This window comes from Oncorhynchus keta, chromosome 11, assembly GCF_023373465.1.
Source record: "Oncorhynchus keta strain PuntledgeMale-10-30-2019 chromosome 11, Oket_V2, whole genome shotgun sequence".
Classification (NCBI taxonomy): Eukaryota; Metazoa; Chordata; class Actinopteri; order Salmoniformes; family Salmonidae; genus Oncorhynchus; species Oncorhynchus keta.
Window position 1 is genome coordinate 50,679,557 of NC_068431.1, and position 24,659 is coordinate 50,704,215.

Sequence of the window (24,659 nt, forward strand, 5' to 3'; positions counted from 1 at the left end):
ATTATAATCTTCACAGTATTCCAACCTTCGTGATTTTCCTATGTGTTATATTTTCACACTGACTGCCGCTGGGCCTTTAATGACAAAGCTGAAAAACAAGGCACTCAGTTCAGCCCTGCCAGCTCTCCTCCCAAAACTGAGTTAAACTACACATTTTAACACTACCCGAGTACCAGTGAGCGCTTTCCATGGTGCTGATCATGACAAAGGGTAGCAACATCAGCCGTGTGCTGGCCAGGGTTCTGGAACCTCATACCACCATCATACCAAATGACTTCTCTAAAGCAGGGCTCTCCAACCCTAATCTAGCACACATGATTCTAATAACCAGCTCATAGATGAGATGAAATCAGGTTAGTTACAACAGGGGTTGGAGCAAAAACCTAGACTGAGTGTAAGCTCTCTAGGAACAAATTGGGGAGCCCTGCACTAAAAAGGTGACAAATTGTTACAACTTCTGGGAAACATATTTTTTTTAATTAAGCAACAAAAAATTAATATTAACATAAACATCCCTGAACAATGTGGGGATGGAACCGTGGCTGTGTCTGAAATTACACCCCATTCCCAACGTAGTGCACTACTTTTGACCAGCCCTATGGATGCCATTTCAGACACAGCCACTGACTAGCAAAGTGCAATAAACTTGACACAAATTAACATTTACAGGCATAGGGTGAATGTGAGTGGGTGAATAGTAGAGGGATCCTGCCTCCCTCCCCGCATCCCCAGTGCTTGGTTACATGCTGGGAGGGATAAAGTGCCCTTGGTGTGTGGGTGCAGTGACATAGTTGACTGGGTGATTGGAGGGGCAGTAGGATGCAAGCACACGGGGTTGGGCAGGGCCTGAGTTCCAGGGTGTGAGGTAGTGGTAGGTGGCAGAAAGCATCGGAACATAAGGCTCGTAGGTGTGGAGGGGGGGTTGGCTGCACTGGTCCTGAACCAAGGGGTAGAACACTATGCCTGGGGCTCCTGCAGAGGGAGGGTCCATGACCAGGGGGTTGCCTGGTAGGGAGGAAAAGGTTGGGGGTGAGGACAAATGTGAGATTAAGAAAAAAAAATAATAATTTATGGATCACAGAGTCACGTTTGATACTTGAGGTCTTAACATCCTCGTGAAGTCAGATCTTATTCAATGCAGATGTGCCATTTCATAATGCAGAGGTTTGAGGCAGAGGGGTGGCACTGACCGTTGGCAGGAATGTCTCCCTGGCCATCAGGCACAGTTCTCCCAGGCTCTGGGTAGGACTGGGAGACTGTGTGATCAGAGGGAGGGGAGGCAGCGGGCTGCTGATACACCTGCTGCATCTGCACCACGGATTGCCAGCTCTGCTGGTACCACTGTTTCAACACATAAATATAGGCACACTGTTTTCATTCAAAAGTCATGTCTTGTCTCATGACTAGTTACCCATACTACACTGAAAAAAATGTACAAATGCAACAACGGTGTTGGTACCATGTTTCATGACCAGAAATAAAAGATCCCAGAAGTTTTCCATACGAACAAAAACGAGATCCTGAGGCCCATTTTATTTAAGGTATGTGTAACCAACATACAAAAATATCAGTATTCCCAGTCATGGTGAAAATCATAGATTTGGGCATAATGAGTTTATTTCAATTGACCAATTTCCTCAAATGAGCTGTAACTCAGTAAAAATCAATGAAATTGTTGCATGTTGAGTTTATATTTTTGTACAGTAAATGATACAGGGCCCTCCAACCCCGTTCCTGGAGAGCAACCCTGTAGGTTCACTCCAACCTGATACAGTTTACTAACCAGATAATTATTAGAGTCAGGTGTGCTAGATTAGGGTTGGAGAAAAAAAAAAACTACAGGACTTTAGGACCAGGGTTGGAGAACCCTGCCATCTATATTCGGCCGTCATTGTGAATAAGAATTTGTTAACAGACTTGCCTAGTTAAATAAATATTAATTTGATCCCCTTTACTTACCTGGACTCCTAAATTAAAGTAATATTGGATGACCTTGAAATCTATAAAAAGAAATACATTTAGTTACAATTACTGTCACAAATTCAACCATTAGAAGTTTACAACTTGAACACAATTTATGGGGCAGCGTTTCTGACCTCGTGGAAGGTCATTGCCGTTGGGGTCATAGGAGTATGGTGGAGGGGGTGAGGCGCTGACTGCTTCCCCCATGTCATTCACAAACCAGGGAGAGGAAGGAGGAAACGCCATGGATAAAACTAAAAACAAGCCAAATAGATATCCGTTAGACAACTCATAACCAACTCATTATGTCCAACCATAACTTATATAGAGCGGGTACCTGGTCTGCCCATAGTGTGTGGGGGCATGGGAGCCCCCTCTGGATGGCTTGAGGGTGGAGCCATTGGTGCTGGGGGGATCTGAGAGCTGCTAGCGGAAGAGGAGTTGGTGGTGAAGATAGCTGCTGGAGCTGTGCTTACAGCCTGTGAAGAGCTGATAACTGCGGACTTCACCACCACCTGAGGAAACAAAACATTAAATAACCCTCAGACTACAACACAGACAATTCATGCTTAAATTCAATGTCATGTTTAAAAAATAATAATTTAAGAATAGTTTTGCCTAATCCAAAGACGTACATTCCACAGTTTATAAAAATGTTTTAAAGCAGCTGCGTATAAATTAAACACTTGTTCTCCTGCCAAAATGCGACAACAGTTCTGTAAAGCGGATGGTGAGGGATCCAGTACCTGCTGTGAGTAGCTGTAGGTAGCTACGCCCTCTTGTGGTGAGCCGGCACGAGATCCTCCCTCTTCAATGGTCTAGAAAGGCAGGCAAAAAAAACAAATAAATGTAAATACAGGAACGCAGTCAAAACAGATCAGCCCCAATAAGCACATTAATTGGAAATTACACAATACATATCATTCCACGTGTGAAATGAACTTTTATTAACCTTAGTTTCAACCCCCACAAAAAAGTGAAGGGCAATTTGAGGAGATATATGGGCATAGAGTACAATGGATATTTTGAGTACCAGGTTGGCAGTGGACTCTGCCGCAGCATACATAGACGGGCTCTGGAACCCTGGGTCTGCAAGATGAAGAGACTTCAAAAGATAATTGTGCACTTTTATCCACATTGTACAAGGGGTCTCCATATCATGAGCCTTTACTGCTGCCAAATTGCATAAGTTGGGAAATGGTATAGCCTAATCTGTCTCTACATAACCAGTTAAAATAATGCATCTACAGATCATAATGAAAATGGTGAACAAGGACTGTCCTACCAATTCTTCCTACGGGCTCTCCAAGTACTTAATGGAAATCTCCACAGCAGGTAAAGTCACTCACCTTGAGCAGTATAGATGTACTCCTCCGAATATTCACCTGAGACAGAAACAGATTTTCTCCATTTACATTCAAATCCGGTTTCAAGTTGAACAAATACATTTGATCAAGACAGCGTCACCGGACAGGCCTACCCTGGTCGACACCATTGCTCCTCTCATCAGCGTCCTCCTCCGATGAGTTCATGGCCTGTTTGCCAGACATGGGAATGGGGCTCAGCCCCCGCTGCATCCAGTAGGTAGGGGGTGCTGGAACCATGGGGTTTGCTACAGCCTGTCCCTAAAGAGAAGGTTACAAAGCAGACAGCAGGTTGACTGTGGAATACGCATGTTCCCAACTATCGAAGTCCGAAACCTGAGGGCTTATGTGCTACTTCGTTACCGGCAAGGGAGGGAAAGGGGTCTCATCTCCCTCCTCAATCTCGTAGAAGGTGATTGTTCCTTCCATGTCCTGTGCCTCCTCGTCAGCCTCGGGGACATAGCTGAACTGGCACTCTTTGTTGACAGCATGCATCTGGCGCCTGCTTCGGCTGCAAGAGCTCAAGTGAATACACATTTATAACCACAAACACTCATAACCACAAACACTCAGTCACTGCTCAGCATTGCTTAGGAGATGATTAAAAGAAGTCTATTACCGTGACCTGAATGAGTAGTTGTCGAAGCTCTGGTAGCAGCGTTTTCCTGGGTGAGGGTAGTATGCTGCCTCTGGCCCAATAAAGTGATGCCTGTTCAAGAAAGACTAAACGTTTGAACAGAACCCAGATTGGCAACATCATTCAGTAGATACCAAAATTAGATAAATCAATGGTAAGGAACATGGCCTTATTTCCCAAAAAGCGTATATAGAATCAAAATAAGTAATAATGCACTACAGGAACTTTCAATTGTGTATAACAGCAGCCATGTGAATGAGTTCTCAAACCTGCTGTTTTACTATTTAAGTAGCAAGCACACAGACCTGGGTGGGCCATATCCTCGCAGGGGCCTAGGTGGAGGATGTGGGTGATACTGTTCATAGGGCAGTGTCCCTGGGTGTGGTGCGGGGGCATACATGCCAGGGGCACGCCCAGGGGGTATGCCGCCAGGGCCTGGCCGAAAGCGGGGAGGCTGGGATCGATTGTAAGTCACCATCAGCATCTCCTTCCCTCTGGGCTTCTTAAAGAAGCGCCGCCGGCCTCTCACCTCGGAGTCTGGGGGAGGGGAGAAGAGGTAACACACAAAGTTGTACAAGTCAACTTTAATGGTCTGAAGCCAATACATGTCACTGCTATTAGAAGTTCACTAGCTAAAACCATCTATAAATTTAAAGGGTATACAGACCCATCTCTCCAGGATACTGCTCAGGCCTGCTGTATGATGGTCCCTTGCGGCTTGGGGTGATGTTCCAGGCAGGGACAGGGTTCACAGGCTTCAAGTTAGTCAGAGACACAAGATGTCTGAAAGTGGTGGGGTAGAGAGAAGTCTCAAATCAAATATTAAAAACAGCACTGTGTCGAAGGTAATTCACCATATATACACTATACTGTATGACTGACAATAGGATGATGCAAGGCCATTGGCAATCATTCATGCACCAGAATACTAAAATAAGCACACATTGATGAGTGTTGTGCAGTAGTGCCGGTTTGTAAGTCAATTCGGGGTGTTTTAAAAGAGACCGGCATCTCACTTTTCTCCAAGCTCTTCGATGAACACTGTCACAGCGCTGGGGTGAGTGCCCACCTCCTGAATGAAGGCATTGTAATACTTCCCTTTGGGGTCGAGACGAACCTGCATAGGAGACATGGGCTAACCTTACGGTCATGGAGTATGTTCGGGGAGTACGTTCTGCACAAAAAAAACTCACTAAGAATCTTAAATGAGTGGATAAATTAGATTACCTGACACTTATCTCCCAAGAAGTACTGTCTTCCAGCAAACACCATGTAATCAGTCTTCTGCATTTCTGTTTCAGAGACAAGACATATGCCATTCCAGAATGCCCAATTATACGTGAAAAAAAACATGTGGTATGAGCATATCAACCCCATGTGAATATTCAGCACAGATAAGTTCTACACTGCATGGATCTTGAAACATGTTCTTTATAACTAAAGTTTGTCACCTTAACAGTTCCACTTTATCACAAGCATTCCAACTCAAGTTATCCCAAAAGGGGCAACATGGCATACCTTTGCGACTGTCATGCCATACATCGAACTCTACATTTCTGTACATCTCAGAATCCAGTGCTTTGAGCACCTTATACGGGAGAGAAAGTTTTGCTGGTCCATCTGGAGTCTTGGGAAGAGAAAGAGAGGAGAGACTGTATGTGCTCCTAGAATCTAGTCTGTCTATCTCAGTAATGTTATAAACTACAACACCTCAAGAGGTGGTAACCAGACCGCTTTCTAAAACATAGAAAACATTGTCACCTTTGCTTCCTCTGCTCCAGGCCTGGCTTTGTCCTCTGTGAGATTGTACCCATTGTACCCATTGAGCTCCCAATCGTCCCTACAAGATTAAACAATTATACTTGACAAAAATTGCAAGTAAAAATAAAAATTCACAATGACTATTCCAATATATAGATGCAGGGGCAATTTATACATACTGTAGGTAACTGGAAGACCATAAGGCAGGTTTAGTCAGGAGGACTTTCTGTAATTCAAAAGGATTGTGCAGAACAAGACTTCACCTCTGAGCCTGACCCCTGTCCTCAGGGGTGTCATAGCCTGCATCCTCACTGCACACTGATAGGCTGTTCCTATAGCGACGACCTCCTCCACGGAACCCCTCCAAAGCTCCCTGCAACTCCCCCTCCTCAACACCAAGGACTTGTGTGTACAGCAGTTCATACAACAGAGCTGGATTCAATTGAAAAAATGAAAAGTACACTTCCTTTAGACCACACATGGAACTATTGCTCATTACAATTTTGACTGACTACAATCAATGAGTAGCTAGTTATAAGACTTAAGAGTGAAGACATCCACTGGTTCCTCAGAATTCTGATGGACTGTGAGAGTACTGACCCTGACACAGCGCTGCATCGATTGGGTAGTTCCTGGGATACACAATGTCGTAGTGGCCATTGTTGGAGCAACACAGCAAAATCTGTAATACAGTCAAGAGGAGTGTTATGCATTTTATCCCCATCACTCGTTTAACTATTCAATGGTGAAAATGATAGACGCAAATTGTCTACATAGAGATGGAAGCAAGAAAAGATAGAAGCTGGTAAACTGAAAATGTAGATGTATTGACGGTATTCTTCAAAGGATAAAATGAGAGCAGCACCATCTAGCGGACAAACCAAAGTCTCACACGGCATCTCACCTTTCACACACCTGCTTTAATTAGCAATGTGATTGAGTTTTTCCTGGTAATTACTTCACTAGTAAGGCATTTGAGATGCTTCAGGGGCTGGGTTCAAGTGGGCTGTGCTGAACCACACACATTCTTACCTTCTCCACGTACTCTTTCTCAGTTATCTCAGTTGGTGGCTTCCCAGGGTACCTGTATATGAGGAAGCACCGCCTTCCACACAGTGAAAATGTGAGAACACACTCATTTCAGGTTCCATAAAAAGCACCAAAAAAATGAAATTCACAAATCTCATTTTACAATGTCCTGTCAGCCAACAAAGGTAGTACAACCTGGGGGTGTATAGCTCAATACATTGTGGAGCACGTACCTGTACAACAACGACAATGCCTTTATCTCAACTTGTCCAGCAGTTTCCTTTAGAAAAATATATTTAAAGGGTATGACCCTTTTCATACAGTCCATGGTCTGAATCTGAACCATGTATTGTGCAATGAACTTGTATAGTAGTTTTAAACATACCGTAGGGTCCTCCAGACGTTCCAGATACTTCTCAAATGACCCTTCAACAAACTGAGAGAAAGCATGTAATTTAGCAGAAGCCCTTATCCAGCGCGACTTAAAGAGTATAGTGAGTGAGTGAGTGAGTGCATACATTTTCGTACTGGTCTCAACCCACAACCCTGGCTTTGCAAGTACTATGTGCTACCAACTAAGCCACAGCCCAGGCCTACTGATAAAGCATGTCACGATAATGTAATTAAATACTGATTTTTTTTTAACTAGACTTGCTCTGTACTGTGATTACATTGTGTTTGCAACTTACAGGTTCAAAATCGCATCGGTTTGCCCTCATGAAGGTGACACAATCTTTCCTTATCTTTTGTTGAAAATTCTGTGAGTAATAAAGCTTGAGAAAAGGAAAGAAATACCGGTACATTATTACCACATGTTTTTGTATTTGGTCACTTCGCGCCCTGTGAAGCATTATTGTGTGCATTCTGTTTCAACTCTGGCCACTTTATCAGTATCAATAATTTAGCGGTCAACCTAATGAACACATGAGTTCCCAAACGACACTTTCCAACAACAAAAAAATAAAACTTTTCTATTTTCACACCATGAATTCAGTCGAAGTTAAGAACAGTAATATTTTCTCTTTATTTTCAAAACGTTGGACGTGAAATGCAATGCAATTGTTGTTGTTTTTTAAAGTGTACAGTAACGTTTGCGAAATTGGCTTTAGCCTACCTGCTCAGAGACAGCTCGAAATAGACAGGACGCGTCTCTTGCCATCATTTTCCGGTAGAGACCGATGCTGGCTAGATACTCGTCCATGTTGACAAAATACTTCTTCAGAGCTTTCTGCATCTTTTTAAAGAGATTGAAAATAAAAAACGATAGCTATGCAAAGCTTCATAACTTCACGCGTAGAGGATAAAGAACACGACGGTCGAAAGTTTCCTTTCGAATCGCAATAAGAAAACAGCTGCTACAAATGAGCCTGATTGCGGAGGTCATTTCGCCGTCACTCGGCCAAACCGTTGAAAAACGTATTGAACATTCTTGTATTTGATTGGTTACATTAAACTTTTTAATATATATATATATATACTTTATCCTCGAAATAGTACCCTACATTCAATTATGATTGCCCATTGTGTCTATATACTTGTAGTCTCCCATGAGTAAAAAAAAAAGAAAAGGCTACTCCACAGTAGGAAGAGAATTATGAACCTGATTTAGAGGAAACACAATTGTAAACAATTTGTACATGTTGTCAAACTGGCAACCTGTGGCTGCGGTACAACATAGTAAAGCAAAGTTTTCTTGATTTAATCACTAGTCAAGGTAAATTTGAAGAACAACAGTTTACAGTCTGAAAACAATATGCTGTCACATTAGAAAGTGTCTTGCCTCAAATGTATTTCCCTTCCTTCTCCCCCCCTCTCTAATTCATTTTTTCCCGCCTTGGATTGGAACCTACAGCACCCATCTGGAATGGAGACAGATTATAGGCTACATCAATATTGTGAGTTAAAATGTTGTTGCCTACTGTTTAATAATACAGTGCATTCGGAAAGTATTCAGACCCCTTGACTTTCTCCACATTTTGTTATGTTACAGCCTTATTCTAAAATGGATTGAATTGCTTTCTCTCATCAATCTACACACAATACCCCATAATGACAAAGCAAAATCAGGTGTTTAGACATTTGTTCAAATGTATACAACCCCCCCGAAATATCACATTAACATAAGTATTCAGACCCTATACTCAGTACTTTGTTGAAGCACCTTTGGCAGTGATTACAGCCTTGAGTCTTCTTGGGTATCTCACACCTGTATTTGGGGAGTTTCTCCCATTCTTCGCTGCAGATCCTTTCAAGCTCTGTCAGGTTGGATGGGGAGTGTCGCTTAACAGCTATTTCCAGGTCTCTCCAGGGACGTTTGATCGGGCTCAAGTTCGTGCTCTGGCTGGGCCACTCAAGGACATTCAGAGACGTGTCCCAAAACCACTTCTGCGTGTTCTTGGCTGTGTGCTTAAGGGTCGTTGTCCTGTTGGAAGGTAATATCAGGAAGTGGTTTGGGACCACTGTCGCTGGGAGACTAGAATTGTTGAAGACGCATGTGGTGCATAGATGCATATGGAGTGGTGTGGGTGTGAATAACTAGGTATAGTTATATAGGGAAAATAATGGATAACCCAACCAGTTCTTTGTGAGCTGAGTTTTCCCATCTATTATGTTACCTAGGATTCTGTCTGCCACAGCCCATCGGTCTACAGGTAGTGAGCACTGACAGGAAAAGACATTGAAAAGTTTCAAAGGGTAACAGCTGAGATGGATAAGGTCTGAGATGCCCCCGGACACTGAGACTTCCTTAAGAGCATGAAAATGTGTACCTCTCGGGCTGCTGCGATGTGATCGTTGCTGCGGTGTGGAGGTGAAAACCTAAAGGTGTATAATGTTATAAAGGGATTCTGTATGGAGATATGAAAAAAGAGAGTATTATTCCCGAATATGCTGTTAAATAGAACATTAGCGTGGATATTCAAACCCCTGTATGAATAAAACACTGGTGTAGGGGGAGGAATTTGTGATGTCACACAAGTGTATAATGGGTTACTAGAGATAAAGTACCATAATATCAAATCAAATCCAATTTTATTTGTCACATACACATGGTTAACAGATGTTAGTGCGAGTGTAGCGAAATGCTTGTGCTTCTAGTTCCGACAATGCAGTAATAACCAACAAGTAATCTAGCTAACAAATCCAAAACTACTACCTTATAGACACAAGTGTAAGGGGATAAAGAATATGTACATAAAGATATATGAATGAGTGATGGTACAGAGCGGCATAGGCAAGATACAGTAGATGGTATTGAGTGCAGTATATACATATGAGATGAGTATGTAAACAAGTGGCATAGTTAAAGTGGCTAGTGATACATGTATTACATAAGGATGCAGTAGATGATATAGAGTACAGTATATACGTATACATATGAGATGAATAATGTAGGGAACATTATATTAGGTAGCATGGAGTATAATGTGTTATTATGGCGATCTGTGTTATTATGGCGATCTGATGAAGTAAGACGAGAAAAATAATAATAATACCACGAGTGGTGACAAAGTATTCTGAGGATTGTTCAGAGTGGTCCCTTTACGGATAATTTCTATGATAAGGTTAAAGCATTGTACGGGACTTGACTTACCCCTAACCAATAAAACTATAAATAGAACCAATGAATGTTGAACATGGTTGTCTGTTAACTAAACTTAAGGCTACAATTTATTGTACTCCTGATGTAGTTTTTATTGATATCCCAAACGATGAGATATTAAACCAATGAGTAAGCAGGCAAATTGAACCACTCCCCCAGGAGGAGTGGGGGTCTGACACTGCCTCCCAGTTTATTTTGTCTCAGGCGGCAGAAATATTATGGATAGAACATTCCAATGACAGTGGACTGATAGGCAGTGCTAGCCCAGTTATAATAACTGTTTTTCTCTCCCCTTCTGAATTGACCAATGAATTTGATAAATTTGGCACGTTACATATTCATCTTTTAATTATTTATTTTTTTAAACATTTAATAAGTGTGAAGCAGAAAGTGAATATCCAACAGAAATTTGAAATAAATATATTGAGTAACATTGTGTAACGGCTCTCATCCTCCTCTTCTGAGGAGGAGTAGCGAGAAGGATCGGAGGACCAAAACACAGCGTGGTAAGTGTTCATGATGAAATATTTAATGAATCACACTGAACACTGAAAATACAAAAACAATCAAGTGAACGAACGAAAACCGAAACAGTCCTGTCTGGCAGCGACATACACAAAGACAGAAAATAAACACCCACGAAACCCAGGTGGAAAAAGGCTACCTAAGTATGATTCTCGATCAGAGACAACTAACGACACCTGCCTCTGATTGAGAACCATACTAGGCCGAACACAAAAACCAACATAGACTGCCCACCCCAACTCACGCCCTGACCATACTAAAACAAAGACAAAACAAAGGAACTAAGGTCAGAACGTGACACATGTAATATTTGTGTTGTGGAGAAATGACCAGGCAGGAGATGGGACAGATAGTTTTAGTTTAGTCCAAACCCCTCGTGCTCTACAGTTCCCGGCACCCTAGTGCGCATGTGCATTTCCTATTAGGTGTAGTAACGTAGCACTGCCGTAATACATTACTGCTTAGTAACAGATTAGTAACTAATATAAACAGATGTAGATCCCAGATACTACAACACATTGTTAGAGTAGGCAAAATTTTGAACAATGCCTTCCAATATGGAGCAAGTTATCATGTTTGTTTTGCTTTGTTTTAAACCTTGCAATAGGGGTAAAGCAGAACATTGTTTGAGAGTGATCCGTGTGTATTAGGAGTAGCGATTGAGAATGTTTTTTTCCTACTGGAAAGAGTAGAAGGGTCTTAGTTGAAGGAAACAGATTATGGAGACTCGTGAAAGTAACAAAGTGAATGGTTATTGGATTCAGATAGCATTCTAATAATGCAATATTTTAGTCATTTGAAGAAGATTGAGCATTCTACAGTTGAAGTCGGATGTTTACATGCACTTAGGTTGGAGTCATTAAAACTCTTTTTTCAACCACTCCACAAATTTCTTGTTACCAACCGAATGTTTTGGCAAGTCAGTTAGGACATCTACTTTGTGCATGACACAAGTCATTTTTCCAACAATTGTTTACAGACAGATTATTTCACTTATAATTCACTGTATCACAATTCCAGTGGGTCAGAAGTTTACATACACTAAATTGACTGTGCCTTTACACAGCTTGGAAAATTCCAGAAAATTATGTCATGGCTTTATAAGCTTCTGATAGGCTAATTGACATCATTTGAGTCAATTGGAGGTGTACCTGTGAATCTATTTCAAGGCCTACCTTCAAACTCAGTGCCTCTTTGTTTGACATCATGGGAAAATCAAAAGAAATCAGCCAAGACCTCAGAAAATAATTGTAGACGTCCACAAGTCTGGTTCATCCTTGGGAGCAGGTACCACATTCATCTGTAAAAACAATAGTACGCAAATATAAACACCATGGACCATGCAGCCGTCATACCCCTCAGGAAGGAGACTCGTTCTGTCTCCTAGAGATGAACGTACTTTGGTGCAAAAAGTGCAAATCAATCTCAGAACAACAGCAAAGGACCTTGTGAAGATGCTGGAGGAAACCGGTACAAAAGTATCTATATCCACAGTAAAATGAGTCCTATATCGACATAACCGCTCAGCAAGGAAGAAGCCACTGCCATAAAAAAGCCAGACTACGGTTTGCAACTGCACATGGGGACAAAGATCGTACTTTTTGGAGAAATGTCCTCTGGTCTGCTGAAACAAAAATAGAACTGTTTGGCCATAATGACCAGCGTTATGTTTAGAGGAAAAAGGGGGAGTCTTGCCAGTCGAAGAACACCATCCCAACCGTGAAGCACGGGGGTGGCAGCATCATGTTATGGGGATGCTTTGCTGCAGGAGGGCCTGGTGCACTTCACAAAATAAATGGCATGGGGAAGGAAAATGATGTGGATATATTGAAGCAACATCTCAAGACATCAGTCAGAAAGTTAAAGCTTGGTTGCAAATGGGTCTTCAAAATGGACAATGACCCCAAGCATACTTCCAAAGTTGTGGCAAAATAGCTTAAGGACAACAAAGTCAAGGTATTGGAGTGGCTATCACAAAGCCCTGACCTCAATCCCATAGAAAATATGTGGGCAGAACTGAAAAAGCATGTACGAGCAAGAAGGCCTACAAACCAGACTCAGTTACACCAACTCTGTCAGGAGGAATGGGCTAAAATTCACCCAATTTATTGTGGGAAGCTTGTACCTGAAACATTTGACCCAAGTTAAACAATTTAAAGGCAATTAATAAGGTATTTCTGTTCTGTCATTATGGGTTACTGTGTGTATATTGATGAGGAAAATGTTTTATTTAATCAATTTTGGAACAAGGCTGTAGCATAACAACATTTGGGAAAAGTGAAGGGTTCTGAGTACTTTACGAATGCACTGTATGTATAAAATATTAATAGATCATTGTATCCTACCAGTGTTTAGGCCTTAGGCCTTAGATTGCGTGTTTAACTGGGGGTTAAAGCTACAATCCTGAGTTTGTGTGTCAACCCAATGGCAGCCCCACCACTTCATTTGGTAGCCTAATGCCGAGGGATGGGGCTGGGTATCACTTAGCCTAAACATCAGATTGTTAACATGGTTATTCCATGGATTTTCAGTCCGACCGAAGTCGCCCTAAAAAAAGATGGCTAAAATGATATTTACACTTACTTCACTGGTTGCACATGCTGTTGGTCCTTTTGCCGATAGGAGGTGGAGATACGGTGTCTTCAGCAAGTATTCACACCCCTTGACTTTTCCCACATTTTGTTGTGTTACAGCCTGAATTTAAAATGAATTAAATTGAGATTTTGTGTCACTGATCTACAGACAATACCCATGATGTCAAAGTGGAATTATTTAAAAATGAAAAGTTGATAAGTATTCAACCTCTTTATTATGGCAAGCCTAAATCTGTTAAGGAGTAAAAATGTAGTTCCATGGGCTCTGTGTGCAATAACATTGTTTAACATGATTTTTAAATGACTACCTCATCTCTGTACCCCACACATACAATTATCTCTGTAAGGTCCCTCAGTCCAGCAGTGAATGTCAAGTACAGATTCAACCACAAAGACCAGGGAAGTTTTACGATGGTTCGCAAAGAAGGGCACCTATTGGTAGATGGGTAAAAAAAAAAGAAGCAGACATTGAATATCCCTTTGAGCATGGTGCAGTTATAATTTACATTTTGGATGGTGTATCAATACACACAGTCACAACAAAGATACAGGCACTGAAGGAAACCACTCAGGGATTTCACTGTGCAGTCACCACCATGCGTGATAATATGAAGAGTGGTACTCAGTTATGTGTTATGTTGGATTTGCCACAAACATAACTCTTTGTATTCAGGACAAAAAGTTAATTTCTTTGCCACATTTTCTGCAAAGAACAAATGTGGCAAATTCACCATTGGCCTCATGCATAATGTTATTGGTATGCTTGTCATCAGCAAGGACTAAAGAGTATAAAAATGAACTAAATTGTGCTAAGCACAGGCACAACCATAGAGGAAAACCAGGTTCAGTCTTCTTTACAACAGACACTGGGAGACAAATTCACCTTTCAGCCGGACAATAATCTCAAACACAAGGACAAATCTACACTGGAGTTGCTTACCAAGATGACATTGAATATTCCTGGGTGGCCTAGTTACAGTTTTGACTTAAATTGCCTCGAAAATCTATGGCAAGACTTGAAAATGCCTTTCTAGCAATGATCAACAACCAACTTGACAGAGCTTGAAAATTTTAAAAAACAAAACAATAATGTGCAAATATTATACAATTCAGGTGTGCAAAGCTCTTAGAGACTTACCCAGAAAGACTCACAACTGTAATCGCCACCAAAGGTGTTTCTAACATGTATTATCTCAGGGGAGTGAATACTTATCTAATCAAGATGTATTAGTGTATCATTTTTCAAATTTTATTTTATAAATGTTAGATTTCCCCCCCCCATTTTTACATTCCAGAGTATTTTGTGTAGATTATTGACAAAAATTACAAATACATCCATTTTAATACCACTTTGTAACACAACACAATTTGGAAAAACTCAAGGGGTGTGAATACTTGTGTCCTCCTCCCAGAGCGCTAAGAACCTTGGCGTGATCCTGGACAACACCCTGTCGTTCTCAACTAACATCAAGGCGGTGGCCCGTTCCTGTAGGTTCATGCTCTACAACATCCGCAGAGTACGACCCTGCCTCACACAGGAAGCGGCGCAGGTCCTAATCCAGGCACTTGTCATCTCCCGTCTGGATTACTGCAACTCGCTGTTGGCTGGGCTCCCTGCCTGTGCCATTAAACCCCTACAACTCATCCAGAACGCCGCAGCCCGTCTGGTGTTCAACCTTCCCAAGTTCTCTCACGTCACCCCGCTCCTCCGCTCTCTCCACTGGCTTCCAGTTGAAGCTCGCATCCGCTACAAGACCATGGTGCTTGCCTACGGAGCTGTGAGGGGAACGGCACCTCAGTACCTCCAGGCTCTGATCAGGCCCTACACCCAAACAAGGGCACTGCGTTCATCCACCTCTGGCCTGCTCGCCTCCCTACCACTGAGGAAGTACAGTTCCCGCTCAGCCCAGTCAAAACTGTTCGCTGCTCTGGCTCCCCAATGGTGGAACACACTCCCTCACGACGCCAGGACAGCGGAGTCAATCACCACCTTCCGGAGACACCTGAAACCCCACCTCTTTAAGGAATACCTAGGATAGGATAAAGTAATCCTTCTCACCCCCCTTAAAAGATTTAGATGCACTATTGTAAAGTGGCTGTTCCACTGGATGTCATAAGGTGAATGCACCAATTTGTAAGTCGCTCTGGATAAGAGCGTCTGCTAAATGACTTAAATGTAAATGTAATGTACTTTCTGAAGGCACTGTAGGTTATCCACAGGAAAGGGTTGTTTCCCTGAATTTTTGAGACTCCTGTAGGTTTGGCTGTATTTTCAATGCCGTGATGCATTGCATGTGATTCACAATATGTTAACAATAGCTGAATGCAGGTTTCCAGGTAACCAGCTGGAAGTGTTTGCTGTTCGGTCTGTGGTTTGGTTGGGTTTGGCCATATTGTGCAAGTGTTTGTCATGTGCGAATTGTATCAGTATTGAAAATAAAAATGGAAATACCAACCGATATACAAACCAGCATACTGAATGTCGGGTTGATAACACTTCCATGTGGATATTTTGTATCAGATTACCTCCGACATAGGGACAAAAGCAGCGGCCAACAGGTAAAGTAAGTTGAAATTAAGTTTGTTCGACATGTAATTTGGGATGGGAATGTTCTGGAATGCTGAGCCTACATGTTAGAAACTAATGTGTAATTATTTCACTCTCAGATTCTAAAAGAGGCTTGGTGTCACTCAAATTCAAATCACTGGACAATCAAATTACTGAAATTCTTCACAGTGCTCTGGGTGCAAGGACAGACAGTACAGACAGTACAGGACAATAATGACAATAAAAACAAGCAATTGAGTAATACAACCTCATATTTTGGATTATTATAAAGATAAAACAAGTGTACTATGGTTACTAAACTCAGATTGTATGCCTTTTTCGTTTTCATGAATTTCCTTCACCTTAAGATGGGAGATCATTGATCATTGAAAAGAAAGCAGTGTCTCTACAATACCGTCTAGAGACGATTAAGGCAAATTAAGGCCTACAAATTTAGCCAACAAACATTAACATGCATCTAAAAGGGACTTACTCAAAGTTTTTGGAATTAGCTTATAACATAGGCTTTTGTTTTTGTAAGGGGCTACCTTAGGGGACGGAAGCTGCATTAGATAAGAACAGAGAACGAATACAGGCAAAGAGAATGAGAGAGTAAGATGATCTGCAGAATATTTAGGTTGGTGCCTGTAGTTAAAAGCAGAGCCATTAATTAAACTTGTTTGTGTACCATATATCAAGTACTAATTTGTGTGCTTCATCATACTTAGCAATATTAAAAGGGAGCTGAGAAGGCTCATTAAAGATCAAACATTTTTATTTTAAAGGTTCTTACAAAATATAGTTTGTAATTATTGTGTTTATTATGGGACCTACATTGCAGACCAATTTACTGTGCTGCATGAATTTGTTTTACATGAGTTAAAGGGCTCAAAATATGGCTTATTAACAACTGCTAGCTAATTAAAGGCAACAAGCTGATGAGAATGAAAGGCAAAATATTGTGTTTTGTACAGTCCTTTGAACTGCAACTTCTGAATACCTCACAAACTTTATGTGGCCTCCATACACATTATTCAGCTTAAAAATGTTCAGGCCTAAATCCTGTTTTGCGCAAGTGATTTTTTTAGAACATGGCTCCCTTTTATCAAAACCAAAATACTTTGGATATACATTATGTTTGAACTTTCATAAAAAATCATCACTTTTTAAACAATGTTATAATGTCTGCCGTGGCCAGTCTGTGACAGTTTTGTTTTTGCTGGGTCATTGGGTCCATCCAAAGCATAGTGGATTGCTGTGTGAAGATTGTGTCGCCAGTAAATATAGTTTGATGTTCATTTAACAGAACATTAGAATCACTGTCAATATGTTTTATTTTGAGTTGAAGTAGCGCTTTTTGTAAGTTTGTGTTAAATAATATGTTATTAGAAAGAGACCGTGAAGATTAGAATAATAATATGTGGTAGTTGCTTGAAATTTCCACACGGTGGCGGGAAAGCTCAAGACAACCTCGAAGTGCGTCTCGTGAGGGTTCAGCATCCTTTTCGCGGGCTCGTCCGTTTTTATTTTCTTAGGGAACGCCATACGGTTTTAAAAAACGGACATTTTGAGAAAGGTGCAACATTTTGCACTCGTAAAAATGTAACCCAGAAATCAATTGTTACTCAAATCCAGTGAAAACCTCATCTAAATGTACAACGTAAGTATGTTTTACATTTGTGTGTGTATTGCCCTAATTATACACAATGTAGGCCTATTGCCAGAGAACTGATTTGTTTGGCCTACTGCTGTACAAACCGTTAAGGAAATTATTCATTGGTGACGACCCCAAAAAAAAAAAAAAAAACAACTGTGAGGACACAAATAACACAAATCTTGTAGGTAGCCTACTGGTCAAAGGAGCATGTGTTCCAGGAAGTTGGCTTAATGGTAGTTTTCTGTACTTCCACGATGTATTTCTTTCATAAACGTGGTCTCTTACTCTCGATTCCAAAAAAACAGGCCTTGTTGAGAGTGAATTGCCTAATCTTTTTTCTTCTTCTTCTGTGCCATGATAATGAACATCTGGCAACAAGGTGCTCAAATTGAAAGAGAAAAGAAAATGAGGGAGGGAAAAAAAGCTCAATAAAACTTATGCCCCTTATTTTTTATGACTTTAATATTGAGCCGTTCTATTTGAATATAGCCTATAGCGCTTCATATTCCTAAAAAAAAGGATCTCATGATGAAGTACAGTTAAACTGTGGTATAGACCAGTGCGTTTCCTTTTATCAAATAATTATTTTTGCTTAATTAAAACTCATGCTTTGATGTCGAGGTAAAAGGCTTAATCAGTCTGATTATGAGGTTAAATGGTTTGTTTGTGAATTCAATTGTAGGAGTATCAAGATGGTTTGGTTCCCTTATGCACATAGTATGCATACTTGGTAAATATAATAAAGAGCAAAATAATTTTTGGAAAATATTTTACCATCTGAAAGAGGTTGATTAAAAACCATTCACAAATTAAAGCTTTTTCCAGCCCTTTATCTGGTACTGCAATGAGAGGTGCTTGTGACTGTATTTATTAAAACTACTTAAATGTAGACTATGTTAATGGGGCCGGCTGTTCTCTATTGAAGACGTTTCAAATCAAAGCTTTTCAGATGCAACTGTGTTTCTGATATACTTTAGGTGAAGAGCAGCCTTCCAGTGCATTTCCATGTAAGACAATCATTCGGATAGCCACGCTAGCTTCACCCTCGTGAGTGCTAGCAAGCAGGCTAGGTAGGTAGTGCTAGGTATCAACAGCCAATCCAGTAAGAGATGGAAGCTATAGTGAGCTTCCATTGGTCAATAGCGTCGCAAATAGGGGATTTGAATAAAGTTCCGCTTTCCCCAACTTTGGTCCCACCCTGTTCTGCTCCCTCGTCCATGCTCTCATCGCCCAATGGTCTCTCCATCCACTTCACTTTCATCCATTGGAAATGAATGGGGCTCTGTTGTTTCATTGCCCTCATTGAGTTGTGCACTGTTAGTTTTGGAGAAGTTGGGAGGGGTACGACCCAGTACATCACCGGGGCCATGCTTCCTGCCAACCAGGACGTCTATGCCAGGCGGTGTCAGAGGAAGGTCCTAAAAAGTGTCAAAGACTCCGGCCACCCTAGTCATAGACTGTTCTCTCTGTTACCGCACGGCAACCGGTACCGGAGCGCCAAGTCTAGGTCCATGAGGCTTCTAAACAGCTACTGCCAAGCCATAAGACTCCTGAACATCTAATCAAATGGCTACCCAGACTATTTGCATTTCCCCCCTCCCCCTTTCTGTTATTATCTCTGTATATCCCTCTCGCTGTTGTTATTTTACTGCTGCCCTTTAATTATTTGTAACTTTTATAACTTTGTTTTTAAAGGTATTTGTCTTAAAACTGCATTGTTTGTTAAGTGCTTGTAAGTAAGCATTTCACTGTAAGGTGACACCTGTTGTATTCGGCGCATGTGACAAATACGATTTAATTTGATCTGCTACCTGTGCCCTTTGAAAAGTAGCTCACTTTGACAACAAAATAAAATCCAAATTGAGGTTGCAATATTCCCAAAATTGTATCCTGAACTGTAGCCTATATAAAAACTTAGCGTAGAATCTTCCATAAAATATGTCTACATTATACGGTTGTTTCTTTTTCCTGTGGCAAATTTACAGATTACATTAATCTTACTGTATTTGTGAACTCAAGTCAATTGTAGCATATTAGTTGGATAACTGAATTATTCTTTCGGCAGCTCCAACACTTTTCCCCAGATTCCCACATTGGTATGCAGCTTCACCATCCCCTCGGCGAGGGAAGTGTGATTGAATTGCATGGGGCCGCGGTGTGATGCTGTGTATTTGCCTAAAAGCCGTACCCGACACAAGCATCATGGTACTTTCTCGTGTTCCCCTACCCCCTTATCTAATGGATAGTGAAACACTCCAAGACTCAATTCTTTTAATGAAAATACTGCATTAATTTTATTTTGTGGCGTTTCATTGTAATTCAAGAGATGTTTTTAATCTTCAGATTGCCTCCGTACAACAAGCCATCTAAAAAATGTTTGGCAACCGCCCATCTTTTTCTCTCAGTCAACTGCTCCCTTTATTGAATAGGCCTACAGTAAAGTACACTGTTTAAAATAGGAAGGAGAGTATTTGAAGATACATCATTAAGTTGTCTTTTGTCGCAATATAGTTTTTCTAGTTTATCTTTAATTATAGTATACATTTTAGGCTGGTAGGCCTACACTCCAACCTTGTTAAACATTATGATACACCGCCTGTAAAAGGAAAAAATAAATTGAGCACACTTGATTTGAATGAATGAACGTCTCTTGGCTATATAGGCAGTGCATCTCCCACAGTGAAAAAGAAACACCTCAAAATCATTGCATCATTGGAGCCCCGTGTCTGATCATTGATCCCTGACAATGACAATATTTGAACTTATACTGTAGGCAGAGCATGGACGTTCAGTAGTGCTCCTATTCTCAGTCCAGAGGTCTCGTATAGAAACTCAGTGTGAATTTTACAGGTGATATGTGAGATTGTTACACAAATTATTCTATTGGATATGATAGGCCTAATTGAACCACAGTGATGTATGCTGGTTGACTTGAGCCTAAAGGGTGCTGTGGAGAGAGCGCAGCCTGACCGGCAATCCAACACTCTCTCTGCTCAGAATCACTCTAGACAGTGGTCTTTCAAGCACTCTGCGTTTATTTCACCTTTTGACATCAGACACACTAGAACCACTCCATGCTCTCCAATGGAGGGGAATTAATAATTTAGAGAACAAACATCTCTTAGCCAAAGTGAAAACCTTTATTTCCTCCTCAGAAGTAAATAAAATGACAGTGAGGGGTTGTATTGTATTTGAAATAGTTTTCATTGCATAAAAGAAAAGTAGAATATTGCTGAAAGAAAAAAAGTGTGGCATAAAAAGAACACTCGGTTTTTGATGGGCAGTTTTAATCAGCATGAAATATTCACATTCGCTGAAGTACGGCAGGAAGTTTTTAGAAAACTTTTTCAAACAGGTTTTCCCACGCATGCATAGTTCTGGGGGTGGCACCGAGTGTGCCGGTTTGTTGGTTTTAGATGGTGTCACAAGGCAGTGAAGAGAATAAATTGTACATATATTAAAAATACATTCTTGACAAAACAAAAGGATGCTTTTAGCTAGCTTTTTTTGAATTATTCACATCCACAAGCACACACGCACACACACACACACACACACACACACACACACACACACACACACACACACACACACACACACACACACACACACACACACACACACACACACACACACACACACACACACACACACACACACACACACACACACACTATAATCCCAGGCACAGTTCGCCGAGCTGACATTCTCACAGCTATCCCCTCCCTCTCTCTGTCTTCTCACACACATACCCACTGAGTGTTCTGTATTTATATCACACTCAATGTGTTCATTCTTTTTTACAATAATAGCTCTAACTTGCAGTATCCATGTTTGTCCATTTCGGGAAATGTTCGCTTGGCATTTTCTCACAGACTGTACAAAACTTATTTTAGGCAAATTCATCATTGCCAACACAATTTAGCAGCCTTTCAATGTGCACTGGTGACATGTGTTCATATTGCTTTTATCCGGTCCCCAACTCTTTGCTGAACAGTCCCATTCCCTTTCTGGCTAGTGCATTTTTTAACAGACGCCAGTTGCGTTCTCCTTTACAAACGTGTGGTTTAACGGAATTGTATTGGCATTTACACAGCCACTCAATGATTCTTAGACTTTTCACTTTAAATGTATGTCGAACAACAACCAATGATTGCAAAGTTAAACAAGGACTACTTTCAACAATTTCCACAGAAAATGTTACGAAGATAAATGTACTTGAAGAACAGTGCAGTTTGGTAACAGAATGATGGTTCATGCTGTTGCTGCCGTCGTTCTGTTACCAAACGTTGCATCCGCACTGTTCTTCAAGTAAATGTGTTTTTGTAAAATGTTCAATGGAAATTGTTAAAAGTGTATGGTGTGTTTGACTTCGCAATCATTGTTTTCCGTTTGACATATACATTTTAAAGTGAAAAATCGGAGTCTCAACATCATGCTATTTCCATGGAATTGCCCATGTACAAAAGGAATGAGGCCAGAGAAATGAACAATTAAACTGAAGCCACTTTGATTTTAGAGAAAGAAGTGTGACATAGACAGACAGAGATGCAAGCTTCAATAGTACCGTAAAAAGATACATTCACATTTGTTCTGAGATGAAAAGAAAACAAGGACTTCATCATGTGTTTCACACTGCATTCATTTTCATTTCAAATACACGCTGCACTTGCCCTACATAAAATAACCATTGTACTATGCAAGCAGATGGTGTTGACAATGTTGAAAGACATTATTACACAGAAAATACATGTAATATACTGCACAAATAATGAAAACACAAATGTACGTGTTCTATATCCACTCAAGAGGAAGATCAGCATGGTGAGGATGTCAGCATTTCCAGAGCTAAGCCAGAGCCTGTGGAGTAGGCTGTGGAGAGCAGGGCATCGTGGGTAATTAGCAGAGATAACAACGGAGCAGGTCAGTGAGACATGGTGTAATATATTGTTGGGCCTGGGACAGGCATGTGCCCCACAGTCCTATCCCATTATTAATGGATGACCTTTGCAGATATTTAGTGGTCGCCAAGCAAAATTAACATCTCCCTTTGTTGGTGTCATTTCCCCAAAAATGATTGAGCTGGTTGATAAAGTTGGAATATTCATTTTTTTCATGAGAGCCTTTATTCGAAAGGAAAGAAAAGTAGAACAAAATGTGTTGTTTTACTTCCTGGATTTGCCACTTGTGCTGGCACTGTCCTATAGGACAATAGTGTAGCTTACAGGTGAAGGCAATGGCAAAATAAACTCCAGTTCGTTGGCCCTGCCTAGCGACTCCTCTGTTATTGTTGTTGTTGTGTTGTTTATGGAGAGTAAATGATTCTGGCTGTATAAACAAAATGTTCATAGCTACGGATTGTCTCCAGAACTGGCCAGACACCATTTGCTCACATCCACTTCAAAAGGCTGAAAAAAAAAGCTCTCTCCACGTGGTTTACTACAGAGTCTTGTTAAGGGAATGTGTACAGTAAAATGGCACTTCAAAGGTGCACCACTGCTGACTGTCTTGAAAGCGGCAGGATTGTTTTGAGTTTTACTGCCCTGTTGTAGGTTATTAATCCTCAGCGCACCTCACTAAATCTTAATTAGTCTGATGATAAAAAAAAAGAAGAAAAAGCTAAACAAGATCACAAGGGGCACTCTCGTCAAGAAACCTGCCAAATTATTCCCTGTTAAACGCTCATGGAGTGTGTAGTTTAGCACTCCGTTCCTTTACTTACTGGCTGCACTTGGACTTCTGTGGTTCAGCTCTACTATAGAGGCTGCTGAGGGGAGGACGGGCTCATAATAATGGCTGGAATGGAGTCAATGGAATCAAATCCTAAAAATCTAATCAAATGTATTTATATAGCCCGTCGTACATCAGCTGATATCTCAAAGTGCTGTACAGAAACCCAGGCTAAAACCCCAAACCGCAAGCAATGCAGGTGTTGAAGCACGTTGGCTAGGAAAAACTCCCTAGAAAGGCCAAAACCTAGGAAGAAACCTAGAGAGGAACCAGGCTATGAGGGGTGGTCAGTCTTTTTCTGGCTGTGCCGGGTGGAGATTATAACAAAATATGGCTAAGATGTTCAAATGTTCATAAATGACCAGCATGGTCAAATAATAGTAATCACAGTGAACAGGTCAGGGTTCCATAGCCGCAGGCAGAACAGTTGAAACTGGAGCAGCAGCACGGCCAGGTGGACTGGGGACAACAAGGAGTCATCATACCAGGTAGTCCTGAGGCATGGTCCTAGGGCTCAGGTCCTCAGAGAGAATGGTATCAAACACATGAAAACCAGATGTTTTATGAGTTCGATACCATTCCATTGATTCCATTCCAGCCATTACTATGAGCCCGTCCTCCCCAATTAAGGTGCCACCAACCTCCTGTGATGAAAATAGACTCACCTTGGTTCCCACTCTCCAACTGGGACAGAAAATGTCAAATCCCTGCATTTTGACTTAAGATCATGTATAATGCTAAAACTTACATCTGAGACTTTTTTGTACTCCTGGCATGCCCTTTTAAATCCACTTCCTTCTTCTGTTATCTAGAAGAAGGAAGTCATCTGAATAAACTAAGGACAATATTTTGTCATGGGTTTGGCACCGTGCTAAAAATAGGAGACAGAGGCACTTATTGGAGGCACAGCGTCTGCTCCTCGTTTTGTCATCAAACGCTTGTTTTGGAAAGCCCCACCCCATCCACTCCCATACTCCAGTCAAACGGATGGTGTGGACGTAGTCAAAGCAGAAACTGAGCATCCAAGAACAATAGCCTGGAATATGTACACCTCCTCAAATGGCCCTAAAGATAACATGCCTTTGCATTGGGTGCCCTGCACTGTTTTCTTGAGCACCGGTCACAAAGATGATGACTGAGTTGTAACATCAGAAATAGAGGTGGATGTGCCATTCAACCATCATCATCCTTCTATACTCATGGCCCATATGAGAAAGGTGAGAGTATGATGCGGATATTAGTAGTAGTGGC

At 41.2% G+C, this 24,659-nt stretch overlaps 1 protein-coding gene across 4 annotated transcripts; it reads right to left on the bottom strand.

Annotated features, from left to right (window-relative positions):
* Window positions 1-455: 455 nt before the first annotated feature.
* alg13 (ALG13 UDP-N-acetylglucosaminyltransferase subunit) lies at window positions 456-8,407 on the bottom strand. 4 transcript variants are annotated; one of them, XM_035781195.2, is made up of 24 exons: window positions 7,868-8,407; window positions 7,443-7,526; window positions 7,139-7,189; window positions 6,987-7,033; window positions 6,757-6,829; window positions 6,325-6,406; window positions 5,988-6,156; window positions 5,725-5,803; window positions 5,482-5,590; window positions 5,191-5,255; window positions 4,980-5,080; window positions 4,631-4,746; window positions 4,269-4,500; window positions 3,946-4,035; window positions 3,690-3,828; window positions 3,443-3,587; window positions 3,312-3,347; window positions 2,996-3,051; window positions 2,709-2,780; window positions 2,300-2,477; window positions 2,097-2,216; window positions 1,960-2,000; window positions 1,191-1,341; window positions 456-1,005 (listed from the first exon to the last, which is right to left on the bottom strand). In XM_035781195.2, the coding sequence occupies exons 1-24, from the start codon at window positions 7,985-7,987 to the stop codon at window positions 740-742; spliced, it is 2,622 nt and encodes an 873-aa protein (XP_035637088.1). In that variant the 5' UTR covers window positions 7,988-8,407; the 3' UTR covers window positions 456-739. The 4 variants fall into 4 exon arrangements, with proteins under 4 accessions (XP_035637088.1, XP_035637086.1, XP_035637090.1 ...); XM_035781193.2 differs by having other exon boundaries at window positions 3,690-3,846; XM_035781197.2 differs by having other exon boundaries at window positions 3,952-4,035; window positions 7,868-8,406.
* Window positions 8,408-24,659: the final 16,252 nt, after the last annotated feature.